The sequence below is a fragment of the Myotis lucifugus genome, unplaced genomic scaffold (assembly GCF_000147115.1).
Source record: "Myotis lucifugus unplaced genomic scaffold, Myoluc2.0 scaffold_1837, whole genome shotgun sequence".
Taxonomy (NCBI): domain Eukaryota; kingdom Metazoa; phylum Chordata; class Mammalia; order Chiroptera; family Vespertilionidae; genus Myotis; species Myotis lucifugus.
The window spans coordinates 12,217-30,475 of NW_005872885.1; the positions used below are offsets into that span (position 1 = coordinate 12,217).

An 18,259-nucleotide genomic window follows, 5' to 3' on the forward strand; every position below is an offset into this window, starting at 1 on the left:
GCCCAGAAATCAGGATTTTAAAAAGATTCCCAGGTGATTCTAATGTGCAGCCGAGGTTGAGAACCACTGGTCTAAGTGCTCTATATTCGCCATCTGACTCCATTCTCAGGCCTGCTACTCACCGTGGGGCATGGCTTATCATCCCCACCTGACAGGGGAGGAGCCCGAGGCACTGACAGGTTAAGTAACATGCTGAGGACCCACGGCTAGTCCTGCACTCACCATGGGAGCTCAGAGCACTTGCCTTTACTCGCTAAGCGCTCCTTAAGGAAGCACGCCTTTGCGGGGGCGGAGGTGGGGTGTTAAGGTTCCCATCCACATGCCACTGAACAGCATCGGTCTGCCAAGTTTCGTAGACGCAACAACAGAAGTGCCCGTGGCTTAAGTACATTTTAAGTGAAAACAGCCTCCAGGCTATTTATTCATTAGCCCACTGACTTTTGGAGCCAAAGAATCCGGGTCCAGGGGCCACATGGCCAGGGTGAGGTCCATGTTACCATCACTCTGTGCCAGGCCTACTGGTCAGCCCAGCAGCCCCGGCGAGGGGCGCTGCTGGCTCTGAAATGGATGTCTCTGGAGAAAAGTGCCACACTAGCACGTCCGATTGATACAACCTGGTCACACGCCTGCACCCGGTCACAGGGAGGCTGGGACCTCAAAACTCCCAACACAGGAAGGGGGTTCACTAGCACCAAACAGCTAAATCCTGAAGTGTGTGTACGGAGGGTGCGGTGACAAATCACTCAGACTGTCCCCCTTCTGAGGGCTCCAGCTGACCCCGTGGCTTGGAGTCACCTGGGGGCTGCAGTAGGTGGGACAGGGAGCACTTATGGGAGCCAGACACTAGGATCCCAATGCTGACTCTGCCCTCTACTAGTCACATGACCTTGGACGAGTCACTTCGCCTCCTCAACACGGAAGTAGGAACGGCAGGGGGGTGGGGGGTGGGGGACCAGCCCCTGGCGCACGGGGCTGAACGGGAGCCATGAAGTAACGTTCCAGCGGCACGTAACTCACAAGACTGCGTGCAAACGTCAAGCATCGCTGTAACTGAACACAGTCATCTTGTATTCTTCACTAATTGAGATACAGCGTTCCCGGGGCTGGCTGGCTAGGCTGCTTTACAGAAATGCACGAGTGACTCTTGCTACACTGAGCAATGACCTTGGGCTGAGAATGTCAACACCAGTTCCTAATTCCACTGGGCACGTGGTGGGGTAACAACTCGATGCACGTGAGGTCATGCGAACACCCGCTGCCAGCAGAAGCCCACTCCCCGCCGGCTACCGAGCACGTGGACACTTACCACGGATGTTTCAAAACATTCCAGGCCTTGGCCCAGCGCCCACTCCTGGGCCTGCGCCGCTTCCACTACTCGTCTGCTGACCAGGTCTGTCTTGTTGCCCACTAACACACCTGCTCAAAAGAAACAACCACAGCATCGCCTTTAACTGGCAGCCCGGAGGCAGCTGGAGGGAAAAGAGCAAGCAGACGGGCTTTAGGGGCGCAAAAGATCGCCCGAGAGGTGCCTGGTTCGAGGTGGTGAGCAAGACAGGGACCCTAAGATGTTGACCCTAAGGCCGAAGCAGGGTGGGCTCTGCTTTTCACACACAGCTCCTGCTCGGCCCTTTTCCTAGACGCCTGTGTATCTGTCTGCTTTGTCCCCTAAGGCTGCAAGTGCCCTGAAGGCGAGGGCCGAGTTTATGCATTTGCGATAAATTCCTAGCTCATGGAGCAAACTTTAAAAATGGTCATTAATACTAATCTAAGGCCTGGGCTCGGAGTCAGGGATTCGGCGGTAATTTAGTTCTGTCCCCAGCTGCATCCGCTGCAGCTAATTTCTGAGCCTGTCTCTGGAGATGGTTTTTCCTGGTCTGTAATGAGGAGGATTTGTTGATCTCACATGAGGATGAAAAATAAATTGATTTAAAGCATTCAGAAGTGACAGCCGGGCCTGCATGTTTACTTGTGCCCCGCATACAGGAGGCAATGAGTTCTTCTGGGCTGGCTTTCCAGAAGCAACACCTCCCCTTCCCATCATAGCCCCTCCCCTTTGCTGCTGGAGTCTCCCCAACCCTGCATGGTGGGTGGGTGTCATCATGCCTGTTTTACAGACTCGGAGGTGTGTGCACCCTCAGACTCAAAGCCCAGGGCACCCCTCTGTCCACCCTCAGCCAGGTCTGCAGTGACCTGTGCTCTTGAGGGACAGAGGTGCTGCCGGCAAACCCAACGCCACAGCTCCTACCTGGGAGGGAGGTGCCCGGCACCTGTGACCGCGCCTTCTCCAGCCACTTGCTGCAGTTGAGGAAGGACTGCTCGTTGGTCACGTCGTAGACGAGGCACAGGACGTTGGGACTCTCCCACTGCAAGAGGGACAGGACGAGACATGTCGGGAGCAGTGAGAGTGACTTCTAGGCTGGCAGGAAATCTGGCCAGTTTTCTGGGGAGGGACATGTGGATGAAGGGAAGTGACAAACTGTAAAGGGGACGTGAGTCAGACAACTGAGCCACAGGAGAGAACAGTTTGCCCAAAGGAATGAATGGAGGGCTGGGCTCGTGGGCGGCTGGGAAAGGGGCGGTGGGGAAGGTGCAGCGACGAAGTCCAGGGCGTGAGTTGATGTCCGTGCCAGGCTCTCTGCTGGGCGCTCTGGGCATCATTGTGAAACACCTAACCCTGCTGGGTGGTCTCAGCGTCCCTGCTGAGCAGCTGCAGTGAGAGTGACCGCCTCGCCCAGGTCAGCTATGCTTCCAGCGCTAGAGCAGGACTGCAGCGTTCCTCTCCCGGGAGGCGCTTCCGCCTGCCACTGGCCTCACGGACTCGTTCCCGCTCATCCTGACGGATGGCCCACTGTTGTGCAAGCTGGTGCGCCGGCTGCTCTGCAGGCCCACAGCGCATCCCTTCTTCCGCCAGCCAGTCACCAACGCTGGTTCACTCGCGCCTCCTTCCTCAGGGCTGCCTTTTCAAAACGCTTCTCCTGCAGAGCATCAGCCCTCATCCAGACACCGGCAGGGTCACTGAACCGGGCTACGCTCTCAGGACGCTCACCTTCTGGGGCTGCTCAGATCCGGGCACCCTGCCGCTGGGCACAGGGTGGTAGGATTGCCCTGCTCAGGCTGTGATGCATGTGACTGTGGCCACACCCTGGTCCCTGGCCCCCCACCTTGCGCCATGAAAGCCTGGTTTGTTTCTGGGGTGTTGGAACCTCCCAGGGTGTGAGGGAGAATCCTTTTCCCTCCAGTTTTCCTTGGAAGGTCAGCCCAGAGTCGCTCTGGAGGGCTCACCTCCCTACCCCCAAGGCCTCCAGGACGGGGAGCACTAAACCGATGATTCCCTCACACCTTCACTCCAAGAGTAACTCAGGAACTCGATTAAGCCCCCTCCCCCATGAGCATGCAGGGGACACCTTCTCCCTCCAGGCCTCAGCCAGGGGCCCAGGGCAGTCCCCGGATGGAGCTGGAGCAGGGAGCCTGGAGTAAGGGTGTGCGCTGCTCCTGGCCCTAACCTCCAGGCACGTCCTCCCTCTGCCGGGGAAGGGCAGCACCCAGCGCCAGGCTGTGCACACAGTAGGTAGGCATGTGGTGAGCATGAACTGATGCGTGAAGCCAGTCCTGTGTGAACTTACCATCATTAGATCTGTTTCGCTTAGACAATAACCCCAAAGGGGGCAGGTAACAGTTTCTATTAAAATGTAGCCGTTCTTGGGAAGGCATCGAGGGCTCTGGGGAGTGTAACCCTTCTAATTAGCTCGCTGGCCCAGATCGGCAGAGCCGCTACCTGGGAAGAAACAGCAGGCTGGACCTGAGAGGACGGCTGGATGCGCATGGGGAGCCCTGGGCAGCGGGGCACGTCCCAGGCCGACCCCATGGGGCCAGGGTGTGGGCCCGGAAGGTAAGCCTCAGGCTGGGGCCTCTGGGCACCCCCCCGCCCCGCACCCAGGGGAAGGAATGTGTGCTCCTGTTCTGGGAGTCTGAGGAGGAGGGCTGAGGGGACACCATCAGGAGCAGCTGCTCCAAAGGAAGGCCCTGGAGTGGGCGGCTCAAGGACTGAGCCACACAGCTCGGGCGCATCTGGGACCCAGCCTTTCAGAGCTGGAGGGAAGCACGTGCACGAGCCACCCCTACCTGCCAGGAGGCCACAGGTCCCAAGGCTGGGAGCAGTGCCCCTTACAGAATTCTGCCACGATAGCTTCTCTCGGCAGCCAGAGTGCAGTGACGTTTCTGGGAGAGGGTTGTAAGGGGGAACCTGGGGTGGGAGGTGGTGTTAGGAAATGAAACCGCAGGATACTTGCCAATTTATCCAGCATTTCCGAAAACAGCTCCTTGCCGGCGGAGTCAAAAATGAAGAGCTCCTAGAATCAGAAAGGCGCGTCCCAAGGGTGTCTACACATGGGCGGGGGTGGGGTGGGGAGGGGGCACTGGCTGCAAGCCCGCGGCACTGCCCTCAGCTCAGTGCTGACCTGGCTTCGGGGTGAGGTGCACGCACAGGTGCACACACACCCGTAGAGGCTGCACCCCCCGCCCTGGGGCACGAGGACGGCCATGGGAAGAGGAACAGCCTCCAGAACCCGCGAGGCGGGCCGTTTCCCACACACCGGCGCTTTCTGCGCGGCTCACCTTTGCTAACCCCAAGTGCAGAACCACCAGGAACAAGCTGACTCCCCACCTGGCAGAACAGAATGCTAAACAGGCTGACAAGTGCTCTGCCTTCCAAAAGGTCATTGTGCACTTTGTTAACCAAATTGATTTTCAAATCTTAAAACCATTCTTTCTAAAGGAGGTCACTGAGCAGGCCTGGGAAGGCGCGGAAAGTAGGACAGTCTGTCATCCCTGCGATGGCTCAGGTGCGGTTCTGACGAGGACACAGGCTGACCTCTCCTGCCCCCGTCCACACCTCAGCCAGCCTATGGGAGACCCCTCCCAACGCCGTTGCCCAGAAAGTCCCCCTAAACTCTCCCCTTCAGCTCCCTCGGGCACTAGATACGCCCGGCTGGCTTCTGACCCCTGCGCATGCTGTCCGAGTATCAGAGCTGTAATCGGAGCTGCACATCGCTGACCTGTGCACTTCCCACTGTGTCAGGGGCAGTTAACATGGTTTTGGCTCATGGACCCCTTTAAGAATCTGGTGATTCTTAAACCTTCTCCCCAGGGAAGCACAAACATAGGATCTTGCAATTCACTTTTAGGTGTGGATTCCCATAGAGGGAGGCAGGTTGAGAACCTTGATAGGTAAGTTGTGAGGGCAAGGCCCACATTTCCGTCTTCCTTCCTCCCCCTAGAATGCTTCCCTGCCCCACAGCGCTCTCACCGTCTCTCACAGGGAGGACGACGGGGACCCCGGGGACCCCGGGCACTGAGCTCCCTCGGGTCGAGGGCACCACTCACCACACTGTCCCCCGTGTCAGGAACTGGCAGCGTCTTCACCACCAAGTCTACCCCCGTTGTCTGCCGAGGAAAACCAAGGACACGTGTGTCAGGGGCCCCACGGGGCGTGTTTCAGGAGGTCACGACAAGCACCGACGCCAGGAGACAGCCCAGCGCGGGTGTTTGTGTCCCGCACGCCCTGGTGGTGCCGAAGTCACAGAGGACCAACGAGGCTTGTCCGCCCCCTGCCCCGGAGCGAGCTGTGCGTGGTGACGGTGACCACTGGCTCAGGGTTACCTCCCGGTGCCCGCAGCCTCGGCCCGGCCGACAGCCCCCGCGCCTCACCAGGGTGTAGTTCTTCTGGAAGTGGGCTCCGTCGCTGCGGAAGATCTGCGCCAGGGCCGTCTTGCCCACTGCGGGGTCCCCTGTGCGGACAGAGCACAAGAAAAGCCTCACTGCCATCCTGACCGGACCGAGGGCCTCCCACTCCAGAGCGCTGGTCCAGAAACCCCAAACTGCACGGAGTTTTCAGGGAAAATGTACTCGATTCTCCTGGGAACTCGCTCTGAGGTCGCTGGCCGGGCCATGGGTCCATGAGACCAATCTCCCAAACCCACGATGGCCAGTCATGTTTCTTCAAGGCTAACCCCTCATCTGAAAGAACTGACCCAGAACTGACACTCTTCCCGGGAACATACCCTGTGGGAAAACCTGTCACTTTCAAACTGGAATTTACTTGAAGTCTTGAAGGTAAACAGGTGTGGCCAGGCTCAGGCTGACAGGCTCAGCTGACTAAACCGATCTGAGTTTAGAGCGTCCGGAGTCAGGACCCTGCATCGTTTGTGTGTGTGTGTGTGTGTGGGGGGGGGTGGTTGAGAGTTCCTGCATTTATGAAAAACGAAACGATGCCACCTTGAAGTCCATTTCCAGGTGGTACTGCCCCTCCGCCTGGGTGTGCCCATCTGTGACCGCTGGGGTCCGTCTTCCCAGGGCCAAGTCTGCCTGCAGCAGCAGCTGTCTCCTCCAGGCTCGCCTCACCCAGTGGGTTCATCTCCCCAGCCTGCCTTGGTGGGTCGATAACCCCATAAACTGGTTCCTCAAAACTAAAGGTTTATGTCACAGTCTCAGGCTGAGATCTGGACTTCTCGTAAGAATGTTGGGGGCAAGTTCATCTGGAGTTCCTCCTGTGCCCCCAAGGGTGCTGGCGGCAGGCCGTGCCCATCCTTGATTGCCCTGTGCCCTCCCCACCTTCCCACCGATGGCTCTGCCCGGCCTCCTTTGATGCCACGCTGTTTCCATCTGCAACACCTTCTCCACCGTGAGCCTCACACTGAGTCTCCAGCCCCGACAGGACGCCTGTTTTCACTCGCGTCCCTGACTTGCATCCTTGGGTGCAATCTCTTCCCCTTCGCTTCCTATTTTACAGCGGCTTCAATGCGTTTCTTGACTTGATTTCCCCATAGCCTTCCGCTCTGTTAACTTTCCTTTTTAACAAACTTTAAATCATCTTTTGTTTTTCAGTTCCAGTTGGCATACAACATCATATTAGTTTCAGTGACGAGACATATAACTTACCAAGTGATCACCCTGAGAAACCTAGTACCCACCTGGCACCATACAGTTACCTGTTCACGTCTCAGTTTTGACTTTTCTCATCTATAATTTTCTCTGTGAGACAATGACTTGACTATTCATGGCATTTCATTTCATGTTAATTCCTCCGGGTTTGGGTGAGCTATCCGGGTCTTGCTTTCCTATTTGCCACCACCTCTTACAAGGAAACCAACACGTGTGTGCCTCCCTCCTGAGCCCGTTCATACAATCTCAGTCCATGACCCCCTCCCCCCTCATCATTACCCTCATTTGACAGATGTAGAGACCGAGGCCCAGAGGAGCTGAGTAACCGCCCTAGGATTCCAACACCGTGTTCTCTGGGCCAGACCCCCTCCCCTCCTTGCTCAGGGAGCCTTCTGACCATTCTGACATGGCCCCCAGGCCCTCATCACTGCAGCCTTCCAGGACACTGGGGCGACCACAGGCTGGAGTCACCAGTACCCCCCTGCCCCCCGCCCCGCGAGCAGAGAGCACATCAATCTCCCTGCGTTCGGACCGCATCCACCCTCCCCACTCCATTTGGGCTTCTGAATCCTGTTGGAAATTGGCTCATCCGCTTGTGAAATTCCCCACAGATTTGTCTGGTTAATTTCATATTTCTTTCTCCCGCCTGCCAGTCAGTCACCCACACTCATGGGAAACCTCCTGTGTCGGCTGAGGAGGGATCTGAGCACAGCGAGGAGAAAGAACGGTAAACACGTTTGCAGAGCAACAAGATGACAAGTGCAAATTCAAACAGCACAAGCTGAGAAGCCGAGTGTCTGGGGCGCAGCGAGGAAAGAAAGAGTGAGTGGTTTCATTAGTGGGCAGACTTCCCAGGGGCGAGCTGAGCCGGGGGTGATGGCAGGGAGGGGCACTCTTGACGGAGGGGGTGACCTCTGCAAAGGCACAATGCAGGGGTGACCTCCGAATCGCCAAGCCCAGTGGTCTCTTCTCAGTCCTCAAGCTCCTCGCCCTCTGGCCTGGTGGCCCTGGTGACCCTGCACCGGCCTGGTTTTCCCGCCTCCCAGACGTGGGCACCCCGTGGGTCTGTCCCTGGCCCTCTGCCCGTCTACTCTGTCCCCTTTACTCGCTACCTTGACTGCCCCTCCTGAGGAATGACGGGCCATCACTCAATCCCGGCTCATCTACTGCGAGGGTCAGGTTGTGTCCCCGGGCCCTGAGCTGTCTCACCCAGGTGGCGGGAGCAGGACTTGCTCCTTGCATCTGCTCGTCGTTTCTTAGCCTGGCCATGGCCTTCACCCCAGCAGCACTTTAGCTGCTGCCTCCAGGTTTATTACACCCCCTTAGAGGCACCAGGGGCCCCTTCTCAGAGGTCGCCTCTCAGCTCCCCAGGGTCCTCCTGAGCTTCGAGGTCCTGAGGACCCCCTCTTCCCTGTTCCCCAGCCCTGGGGCGAGGCTCCTGCAGTGACTCTGCTGCCCTGCTGTCCCCTTTCATCAGCCAGGTCAGTGGTTCTCAACCTTCCTAATGCCGCGACCCTTTAATACCGTTCCTCATGTTGTGGTGACCCCCAACCATAAAATTATTTTTGTTGCTACTTCATAACTGTAATGTTGCTACTGTTATGAATCATCATGTAAATATCTGATATGCAGGATGTATTTTCATTGTTACAAATTGAACATAAAGCATAGTGATGAATCACAAAAACAATATGTAATTATATATGTGTTTTCTGATGGTCTTAGGCGACCCCTGTGAAAGGGTCGTTCGACCCCCAAAGGGGTCTCGACCCACAGGTTGAGAACCGCTGATCTAGGTCCTCCATGATGGATTAATGTCCCCATGACACCCTCACACCGGAACACCTAGAACAGGTCTGCGCCTGCCTGGACCCTGACCCCAGTAGCACCGAGGTGCCAGGATGGTCTGAAATAGACTGGGTCGTGTCCCGGCTGGTGGGCAGTGGGTCCCAGTGATCGGTGCCATGGATGGCCTCCCACGCTGGTGCCTGAGTCCCTGCGGCACCACCGAGTGGGCAGCCTCCTCAGAGGTCTGCTCCTGCTCCGTGGGGTTCTGCTTCAGGCTTCTGGCAACCCCGCCTCTCTCTCCTGGTTCTGTGTCATCTCAGTTTTCCTGTTTTTTCAGGTCTTCAACACCTGCTGAACCAATTCTCTGTTAAAATGCCTAATGTAGTTTCTGTTTTCTTGACTGGTCTTGCCTGAAAACACTTCCCAACGGGCCTTCTCTCCTTTCTGTCTCCAACCCACCCCGAGCTCGGCATCAGCAGATGGACCTTCATCACATAACCTTTCATCCTGCTGCTCTCACACGAAGCCCGCCAAGGACTCCTCCCCCTCCCCCTCCTCTCCCGTCAACCCCTGCCCCCTCCAACTCGCCCTCCAACTATCCCTTTCACAAAGCCTTGGCTCTGGGCTCCTATTCTCTCTCTGTGTGTAAATGCAGTAACTAATATATATGTTTCTTTTTTAAATGCAGTAACATTGTTAATAACATTATGTAAGTTTCAGGTGTACCTTATAATTCGGTATCTGTATATTAGTACTTGTTCTCTTGATCTTTGAAAATCCCTCGAATACAACCTTCCAGGTCTCCCCAATCCAAGTCCAAATCCTGCCCATTCTCTGCCAGGCCAAGCTCGGTGTCCTCCCTGCACAGCCTCCGAAGGTCATCTCTCCCGCCTTTGTCTGTGTCTGTGTGGCTAATGTGCTCACTGCAGCCAGCATGAGACCCGGTGTCAGAACAGCCGGCCAGTGAGGCGCTGTTATCATCCCTACTCCCTCCAGCTCCATCATTACCAGCTGTGTGTCTGTGGGTCAGTAATCTCTCTGGGCCTCAGTTGTACCATCTGCAAAATGGGGATAATAGAACCTATTTCACAGGATTGCTATGAGGATTTAATGAGTTCATATGTACAGTGCCTGATGTATGTTGAATAACAGTTAAGCGATTTTGTAAGTAAATGACATGGAGATAAATGTCAAGTGCTGTTTGCCCTCCTGAGCTGAGCCAGCACAACAGCAGCTGTGCCTTGAGGTATTTCCCTGGTGTCTGGCGCACAGAGGGCATTCCGTTCTGTGTGCTGCACGGCAAGTTATCATGTACATATCAGCGCTTCCTGGAGTGCAGGGGCTGGCCTGACTCATCCTTGTGTTCCCACCACAGCTTGCATGGTGACTTACATGTAGTAAGTGCTCAATAAAAATCTGTTGAATGAATAAGCACTTGAGTTGTGAGAGAAAAAAGGCAGATTAACTCAATTGGAACAGTAGGCCTGTGGGGGTAAAGGGAAAGGAAAACTGAGAGGGGGCATGTGTCGGGTGGGGTGGTGTGGAGCTGATTCGCTGCACTGAGGTCTCTGGTCCCGGGAAACTTCCAAGAGGAGATACCCTGAAGGCTCTGAAAGGGGGCTGCAGATTGAGAGCTGGGTTGGAGTTTAGGAATCACTCAGGCATGGGTGAAATCAGGTGAAACAGTACCTGAGGGAGGGGGTGTAAAGAAAGGTAAAGCTAGAATCTAGACTTGAAGAAAGTACAGCTTGGGGCTAAGAACAAGACCTGGAAATCAGTCACCTGTGACTAGCTCCCAGCTCGGCCACATCCAGCTGTGTGACCCACGGCAAGTGTCTTAACCTCTCTGGCTGTTGGTTGCCCCATCGGTAAATGACGATGATGACAATACTGACCCCATAGAGTCGGGTGAGGACTGAGAAGACGGCGGTGAGATCTAGCACAATGCTGGCACATGGAAAGTGCTCAGTAAGTTAGCGCCCTAGAGCAGCGGTTCTCAACCTGTGGGTCGAGACCCCTTTGGCGGTCGAACGACCCTTTCACAGGGATCGCCTAAGACCATCCTGCATATCAGATATTTACATTACGATTCGTAACAGTAGCAACATTACAGTTATGAAGTAGCAACGAAAATAATTTTATGGTTGGGTCACAACATGAGGAACTGTATTTAAAGGGCCAGAAGGTTGAGAACCACTGCCCTAGCTGAAGTTGAAAAAGGAAAAAAAAAAGTCAGAGAGAGAAGCCCATTTAAAAATATATATCTAACTTCAGTAAATAAAAACATTCCCACCTTATCCATGAGGAAACTGAGGCTCAGAGAAGTGCTTTGTCCAAGCGGACTCAGCCAATGGAGGCACAGCCAGAATTATTTTTGTTGCTCAATACTGCCTCCCCTGGCGCTCTGGAAACCTTAGCCCTCTCTTGAGAACCATTAATTTCTTTAGCTTCAGTGTGATTTGAGTTACTGCTGTCAGTCATCTTTGTGTGTGACTCTTATTTCCAAATGAGAAAAGTCATCAAAGATATCTATTTCAGGCTGCGAGAGATGAATCAAAGAAAATAAAAAAGAACCTCTTTTCCTCTTTTTATTTTTCCTAGCAATAATCACGCCTCAGATAAACCTCAATGGTTACGATACTGCCACTGTGCAAAGCTTATTTTTCCTCTTTATTATTTCTCACTGCTGCTTTCCTGAGCTGCTCCAGGAACCCTGGAAAGGTCACAGGTTTCAAGAGGAACATGGGTTAAGAGTATTGGAGTTGGGCAGATCTGGGTGTTGAAATCCTACCTATGACCCCCCCTTCACTAGGGGTGACCTTGCCTCTTAGTGCCTCAGTAAGGTCAGAACAATCCGGCCTCTACCCCAGGGTGCCACTGTGAGGATGAAACGAAACACGTGTGCCTGGCAGGCAGGAAGGACTCAGTAAAGTACATGTGTGTTCTGTGGTCCCAGGGCTATAATCCTGTCAAATGTTTTTCTAAATGTCCAGCCTGATACAAAGAGAGCACCACAAATGGGAAGGCCACATATTCATTCATTCCACCAATATTCACTGAGGACCTACCGGGCTCCAGATGTTGTTCGGGGTGCTTGGGATGCATCAGTCAACAAAACAAATATGCTTGCCTTTGGGGGATTCAACACTTATGTCCCCCTGAGTGTGGGGCGGCACAGTAACTTTAAAAACAACACACATGCGCTTTTTGCAAACTCTGGTCAACTGTAAGCTACTACAGTTGTCTAATCCCTGTTATCAGAGGGGGCGGGCTGAGGAAAAGACCCCATGAGAAACGACTACCAAAGTCACTATGCCTAACTTTGGGGTTCAGCACGTGGGCTAGTTGGTGTGCTTAGCCTGATGTTTAAGGGATCTCTGCCACCTCAGTAGAGCTCAACCTGGTGACGGTGGTCTCAGAGTATGACGGGGGCGGAAGTCAGCCGGTGCCGCCATGTGCTCAGGAAGAGGATTCTTCCAGGCTAATGGAATTTACACCATCAGCAACTGCATGAGCTCGCCTCTGGGAGAGAGAAAGGGAAAGAGGGTGGGCAACTTACTGAACAAAAGCTCTCGGTAACTTATGAGGTCTCTGGACTCCGGACACTGTAAATGTCACTCACCTGCCAGAATGCATTTGGCTGCCAGCTTCACCATGGTAACCAACCACCTCCACGGGCCAGACCGGGGAAGAGTGGAGACTAGAGGCGTTGGGGCCTGTGGCCGCGGTGGGGACGGGAAAGCTGGGCCCCGGACCCTCTGGGCTGCACAGGGAGGAGGGGCGGCTACCGGCGCTGGGGTTGGGGCGGGGGCGCACGGGAGCTCCAGAGGGGACCCGCTCAAGGCCTCAGTAGGCCGCCTGGAAGGTGCCAGCGAGGTGGCACGGCTCCCATTCCCGGCCCAGCCCCCGCCCGATTGGGACCATCAGGAAGAGTGACCCCGCAACCCTGGGGCCCTAAGCACCGCGCCGGACGCGCTGGCCGGGCAACCGCCGGCCCCGCCCCCTCCGCTTTCTCGCTGGCCCTCGATTGGCTGCCACCAAAATCTCCCACCCGAAGGATTTCGGAGACCAGTGGGAATAGGGGGCGGGACTAAGATCTTTCTTGCAAGACGATTCGTAGTAGTGTCTGCTCTTCAAGCTAATACCGCTTGATTAATGGTTGTAGGAGATGTCAATCATTTCCACCACCCGCCTCTCCGCGCTGCCGGAAAGTTCTTGGAAAAGCAGCTCCGACGTCTTGTAGCGGGAGCTGTGATTAAAGAAGCTTTCTGATTGGCGGGAGGGTGACCTGGTCCATCTCGGGAGGAACGGGGATTCTCCGTGTCCCCTGCGCTCCTGGACGTGGACTCGCCCGCTCAGGGCTCCTCGGAGAGCGCGGGAGGCTGGAGCGGCGCCTGCGCAGTAAGTAGACGAGGCCGCGGTTGCAGAAGCGGAGCTTAGGGCGAGTGTGAAATCCCAGCGGTTCTTGTCGCTCCCCAGGTTCCTAGGTTCCGGGAGCGCGGCCGCGAGGTGCATCTGGAAATCCAGTCCTTGCCCTGCATCCTACGAGGAAATCTTTTTAAAGCCCAAGGATGATATGCGCTTTAAACTCCCAAATATGAAAGTGTTTAGAGTGGTGTCAGTGAATTTGTTTAAATGTTTAAAGTGATGTCAGAGAACAAGTGATTTTTGATGGGGGGGGGGGGGGCGGTGATTGCACTGAAGAATTTGAAGTACCTTTCTCTGAGCCCATTTCCGTGTGTAAAATGAAGAACATATCACACCGCATTTTGAATGAAGCGAGCATCCAGGACACTGGTCACCCAGGGCCCACTTGCTCTGGTTAGGAAACCCAAACGGAAATCACTGCCATCTCCCCTGAGCCTCTTTCCTCGTCTTCAAAGCTGGGCTGGCGGAACCCCTTCATGGGGTTATCCTGAGGCTTAAAAGAGAAAGCATGTGCCTGTCTGGGACATGGTAGGTGCTCAACACTCACCAGTTGGATGGATGGATGGGGGAAATGTATCTGGTGGATTTGGTTTATCATGGTCACACAGGTTAGCCAGACGCAGCCTGTTCTCACTCCTGCTCCCGCTCCCTGTGGCTGAGCCAAAAGGGAGGAGCAGCCTGAGCGGAGATGCGGGTGTTCAGGATCTGCGGTCACATGCCTTTCAGTTACCGGGCATTTTGCTCTCTCTCAGCTGCTCTGTCTCAGTGTAGCCACTAGCCTTGCACAGGGGCATGAACACCCCCCCCCCCCGCCCCCCTGAATGGGTGTGAAACTTTCAGCCCTAAATCCGCAGGAAAACAATGCAAATTGCCTGAAATTTTCTCTTCTTGGGAAGCATTCCTGGTGTTCTGGTTAAAATCTGTCTCTCCTTCATTCTCCTTACCTACTTTTTTTCTTTGGAGACCTCATGTGCATCTGTTCCAGACACCCCAGCCTCCGCCTCCAGGCTGTCCTGTTCACTGGGACCCCATTAGTCCCTTAAAGGACCCCTTGAGTGAGTCAGCCTTCTGAGGCAGCTCCATGGAGCTGAGACACCGAGCTACATCTGGGGGCATCCTCTGGAGCCTCAGTGTCCTCCCTTAAGGGGGGTAATAGCACCTCCCAGGTAGGGCTGCACCACATCCACTCTTTACCTTTCGTGGCTGCTACTCTGTGTGACTTTAGACAGCACCATCATGAGAGCATTCTGGATCGTTCCAGGGAGATGGTAAACCCTGAATATTGAATTCTTCCCTCATCCCAAGGGCCTTCTGTACATTCTTGATAACTAAGTGACAGCTGCATGACAAGAGTCATTGGCTTTAAGGCGGCCAGAGAGTTTGGAACCATGAACGGCCTTGAGAAATTCTAATCTAACCCTCTCTGAGCAGCTGTAACAGTGAGAGCTGGCACGTGTTGAGCACATGCTGAATGCTGGCCCCATTGTAAGTGCTTTAGAGGATTAATTCATTTAATACTCACGTCCACACCCGATAGTCACAATAATCCCTATTACCCCCAGTTGATAGATGGGGAAATTGAAGCCCAATGAGGTTAAGTCAAATGCCCAGGGTCACATAGCCAGTGCATGGCAGAACTGGGGATTACGAGTAAACACAGGTAGTCTAGCACCCTCTGACCCCAGCAGGGCCTCCCCTGCCTCAAACTCCATCACACTTCCTCCCATAGGGTTGAGTTCCTAGCAGTAATAGCTCGTGCTGGCCAAGCATTATATGCCAGGCACGTGCTAAGCTCTTCACAGCCTCTCTCTTGTTTGATGCAATGACCCTGGGAGGTGAAAACGATTATTACTTCAACTTAACCGGCAAGGAAACTGAGGTCCGGAGAGAGCCCAAGGCCATGCAGCAAGCCAGCGGGAATCAGAACCAGCCTCGGGTCACCTGCTCTTAGAATTGGTGTTGTTTTTTTTTTAATCACCTAGACCAGGGGTGGGCAAACTTTTTGACTCGAGGGCCACAATGGGTTCTTAAACTGGACCGGAGGGCCGGAACAAAAGCATGGATGGAGTGTTTGTGTGAACTAATATAAATTCAAAGTAAACATCATTACATAAAAGGGTACGGTCTTTTTTTTTTTAGTTTTATTCATTTCAAACGGGCCGGATCTGGCCCGTGGGCCGTAGTTTGCCCAGGGCTGACCTAGACTCTAATCACCTAGACTCACTAATGTTGTGGCCCCACCCCATAACAAAGAAACAGAATTTCCGCAGGATGAGGCCCAGAAATCAGGATTTTCAAAAGATTCCCAGGTGATTCTAATGTGTAGCCAATGTTGAGAACCACTGACCTAGAGTATCCTTTACAGTTTCATTAATAAGCTTGTTCTGAGTGCCTACCCTGGACCAGCCGCTGTTCTGGTTGCTAGGGCCACCACAGCGAAGGTGACAGGACCCCAAAGGCTCTGGCAGACCCTGCGCCGTGTGAAAGTGCCAGCCCTGCTCTAGCCGGTTTGGCTCAGTGGATAGAGTGTCGGCCTGCGGACTGAAGGGTCCCAGGTTCGATTCCGGCCAAGGGCACATGCCTGGGTTGTGGGCTCGATCCCCAGTAGGGGCCGTGCAGGAGGCAGCCAATCAATGATTCTCTCTCATTATTGTTGTTTCTATCTGTCTATCCCTCTCCCTTCCTCTCTAAAATTAATAAAAATATATATTTAAAAAAAGAAAGTGCCGGCCCTGACTTGCATCGTGGAGCCCAGAATCTGGATTTTTGTGTGAAATCCCCTGACTCTCAAATTTTGGCAACGAACTTAAATTTAAAGCACCACAACCATAATAGAACACCTCTGTTGACTGGTTCAACCCTGGGCGGGGGGAGGGGGCTGCGCGGCTGTGACCTCTAGTCAAGAAGGGAAGACAATTGTAGGAACAAACCCCGTGACATGAGTGGATACGGGACCCCAAGGAGCACTCCTGACCCTGGAGAGGTGGAAGGGCGCTGGGAAGGAGATGCTGGAAGGGGAGCCCTGAAGCGTGGGTGGGGATTTATGAGGTGGACAGAGAGGAAGGGACATCCTGAGTAGATGGAGCAGCATGTGCGAAGGCATGGAGCTGCGGGAGGTAGTGCCCTGAGCATTTGTAGAATGGCACGTGACTCTCTTTGCTTGGGTGGGAGATTGGTAAGAAATAGGTCTGAAACCTTCATGAAACCTTCTCTGAGGAATTCATCCAACAAATACTTTACTGAGTGCTTACTAAGCACCACGGACAGAACCACAATCTGTTCTCAGGTTCTTCCAGCTCAGGAGGGAGGCAGGTAATCGAGCAACGATGGCCGGTGACTGCTGTGTGAGTGCTGAGCGGGAAAGGGCCTGTTGCATTAAGACCAAACACCCTGTGCTGCGGTCCCCGGACCAGTGGCATCAGCATCACACGGTGACTTGTTAGACATGCACATTCTCAGGCCCCGCCTCAGACACTGAGCACCGGGGGTGAGGACCACAGTCTGTGCTCTCATAAGCCTTCCTGGAGATGCTGACGCAGGCTCGTGTTTAAGAGCCATGCTGTTAGGTCATGCCAGGACCCACCTTGATCCACTTTCTCTGCTGGCTTTACTGTATCTCAGGCTCCCCTAACCCCCTCCTACCTCAGGGCCTTTGCACGTACTGTTGTCAACATGGCTGCATGACACTTTCCCTCATGACCTTCTGATCTCTGTCCAAGTGCCATCTCCTTGGAGAGGCCCCCCAGCACTCAATTTAAGAATGCCCCCAATCTGTCAGTCTCAATCCCTTGGTCTTACTTTACTTTCTTCATAGCGCGAACCACTGCCTGATATTATATGCCATGTGTATTTGTTTATTTGTGTAGTATCTGTCTCCCTCCACTACAAGGTTAGCTTCATGAAATGGAGACTTGCTTTCTTTTGTCCTCCCAGCATCTAGGACAGGGGCCCAGCATGGTAAGACATTCAGTAAATATTTTTGAATGAATGAATGAATGAATGAATGAAATCTCCTAGGGTTTACCTGTCTGGTCATTCATTCATTCAATAAGCACCGATTCTTGAGCACTTGCATAGGAAAGGGGCTTAGTGGGGGATGGGGTGCCATGGCCATTCAGATAGGGGCAGCCTGATGTCTGGGCCCTCCACCCCCTCCTCCATGGCACAGCCAGCTCCACACTCACACAGCCTCCAGACCTGTAGGCTCCATGGCGGAGGAGGGCTTACCAGCACTGCTCCCCAAAGCCAGGGACTGGACTGTTTTGGGCTAGTTAGGAAGTGAGGGCTTTGAGTGAGAAGGAAGCGAGAGGCAGCTGCTGACAAGTTGTTCCAGGGACTGTTCAGTCATCCTGGGGTTGAACGCTTCCCAACAGTCATGACAAGCAGCGTGCCTCTGCGCAGCAGCTCGGTGCCAGGACAGCCGTAATATTCCCCGCCCGGCGCCTGGGCTCATGGTGCCCGCTGCAGGCACCAGGCCTCCACCACTGCTCCAGGCTTCTCCTCTGCCCGCGCTGCTCCTCAGAGCCCCATCACCACAATCCCTCTGGGTAAAGAAGGCTTTAGGGGAAATTAGTGGGAGAGGATCTGGACAGGAATCTTCAAGAATACCTCTCACGAATTAGATCAATTTTGTGCTAATGCCCTCATGTCAGAGGGCGATGCAAAAGAGGGGGCTAGTAGATTCATCAGAATTTTATGTGTTTAGATCAGGGTTTCCTCGCCGCGGCACGACTGACTGACACTTTGGATTAGACAATTCCCTGTTGTGGGGGGCTGTCATGTGCCTTCCAGGATGGTCAGCAGCATCTCTGGCCTCTGCTCACTAGATGCCAGAATCATCTCCCTCCTTGTGACAAACAAAAATGTCTCCAGGAATTGACAAATGTCCCCTGGGCGCAAAAATGGTCCATGGGTGAGAACCACTGACATATGAGAAGGAAGTATTGACTTTTAAATTGGAGTTTCCAAGGACTGGGACTCAGACTGTCTGGGTTTGAATCCTGCTTTGCCACTTAAGCTCTCTGTGTGTCTGTTTCCTCATCCCTGCCCTGTGGGTGCCTGAGGACCAACTGCGTGAACACAGGGAAGGTTCTAGAACAACGCC

At 54.2% G+C, this 18,259-nt stretch overlaps 1 protein-coding gene and 1 pseudogene across 1 annotated transcript in view; both read right to left on the minus strand.

Moving 5' to 3' along the window:
- Positions 1-12,720, minus strand: part of IFT27 (intraflagellar transport 27) — a 17,296-nt gene extending 4,576 nt beyond the window's left edge. The window contains exons 1-6 of the mRNA XM_006108165.3: positions 12,350-12,720; positions 5,707-5,786; positions 5,383-5,442; positions 4,290-4,349; positions 2,246-2,363; positions 1,307-1,416 (exon numbers count right to left, since the gene is read on the minus strand). Of these exons, the coding sequence (XP_006108227.1) occupies positions 1,307-1,416; positions 2,246-2,363; positions 4,290-4,349; positions 5,383-5,442; positions 5,707-5,786; positions 12,350-12,383 (462 nt within the window). The 5' untranslated portion in view covers positions 12,384-12,720. The remainder of the gene's footprint in view (positions 1-1,306; positions 1,417-2,245; positions 2,364-4,289; positions 4,350-5,382; positions 5,443-5,706; positions 5,787-12,349) is intronic.
- On the minus strand, positions 11,209-11,385 carry LOC111824506 (annotated as a pseudogene).
- Positions 12,721-18,259: the final 5,539 nt, after the last annotated feature.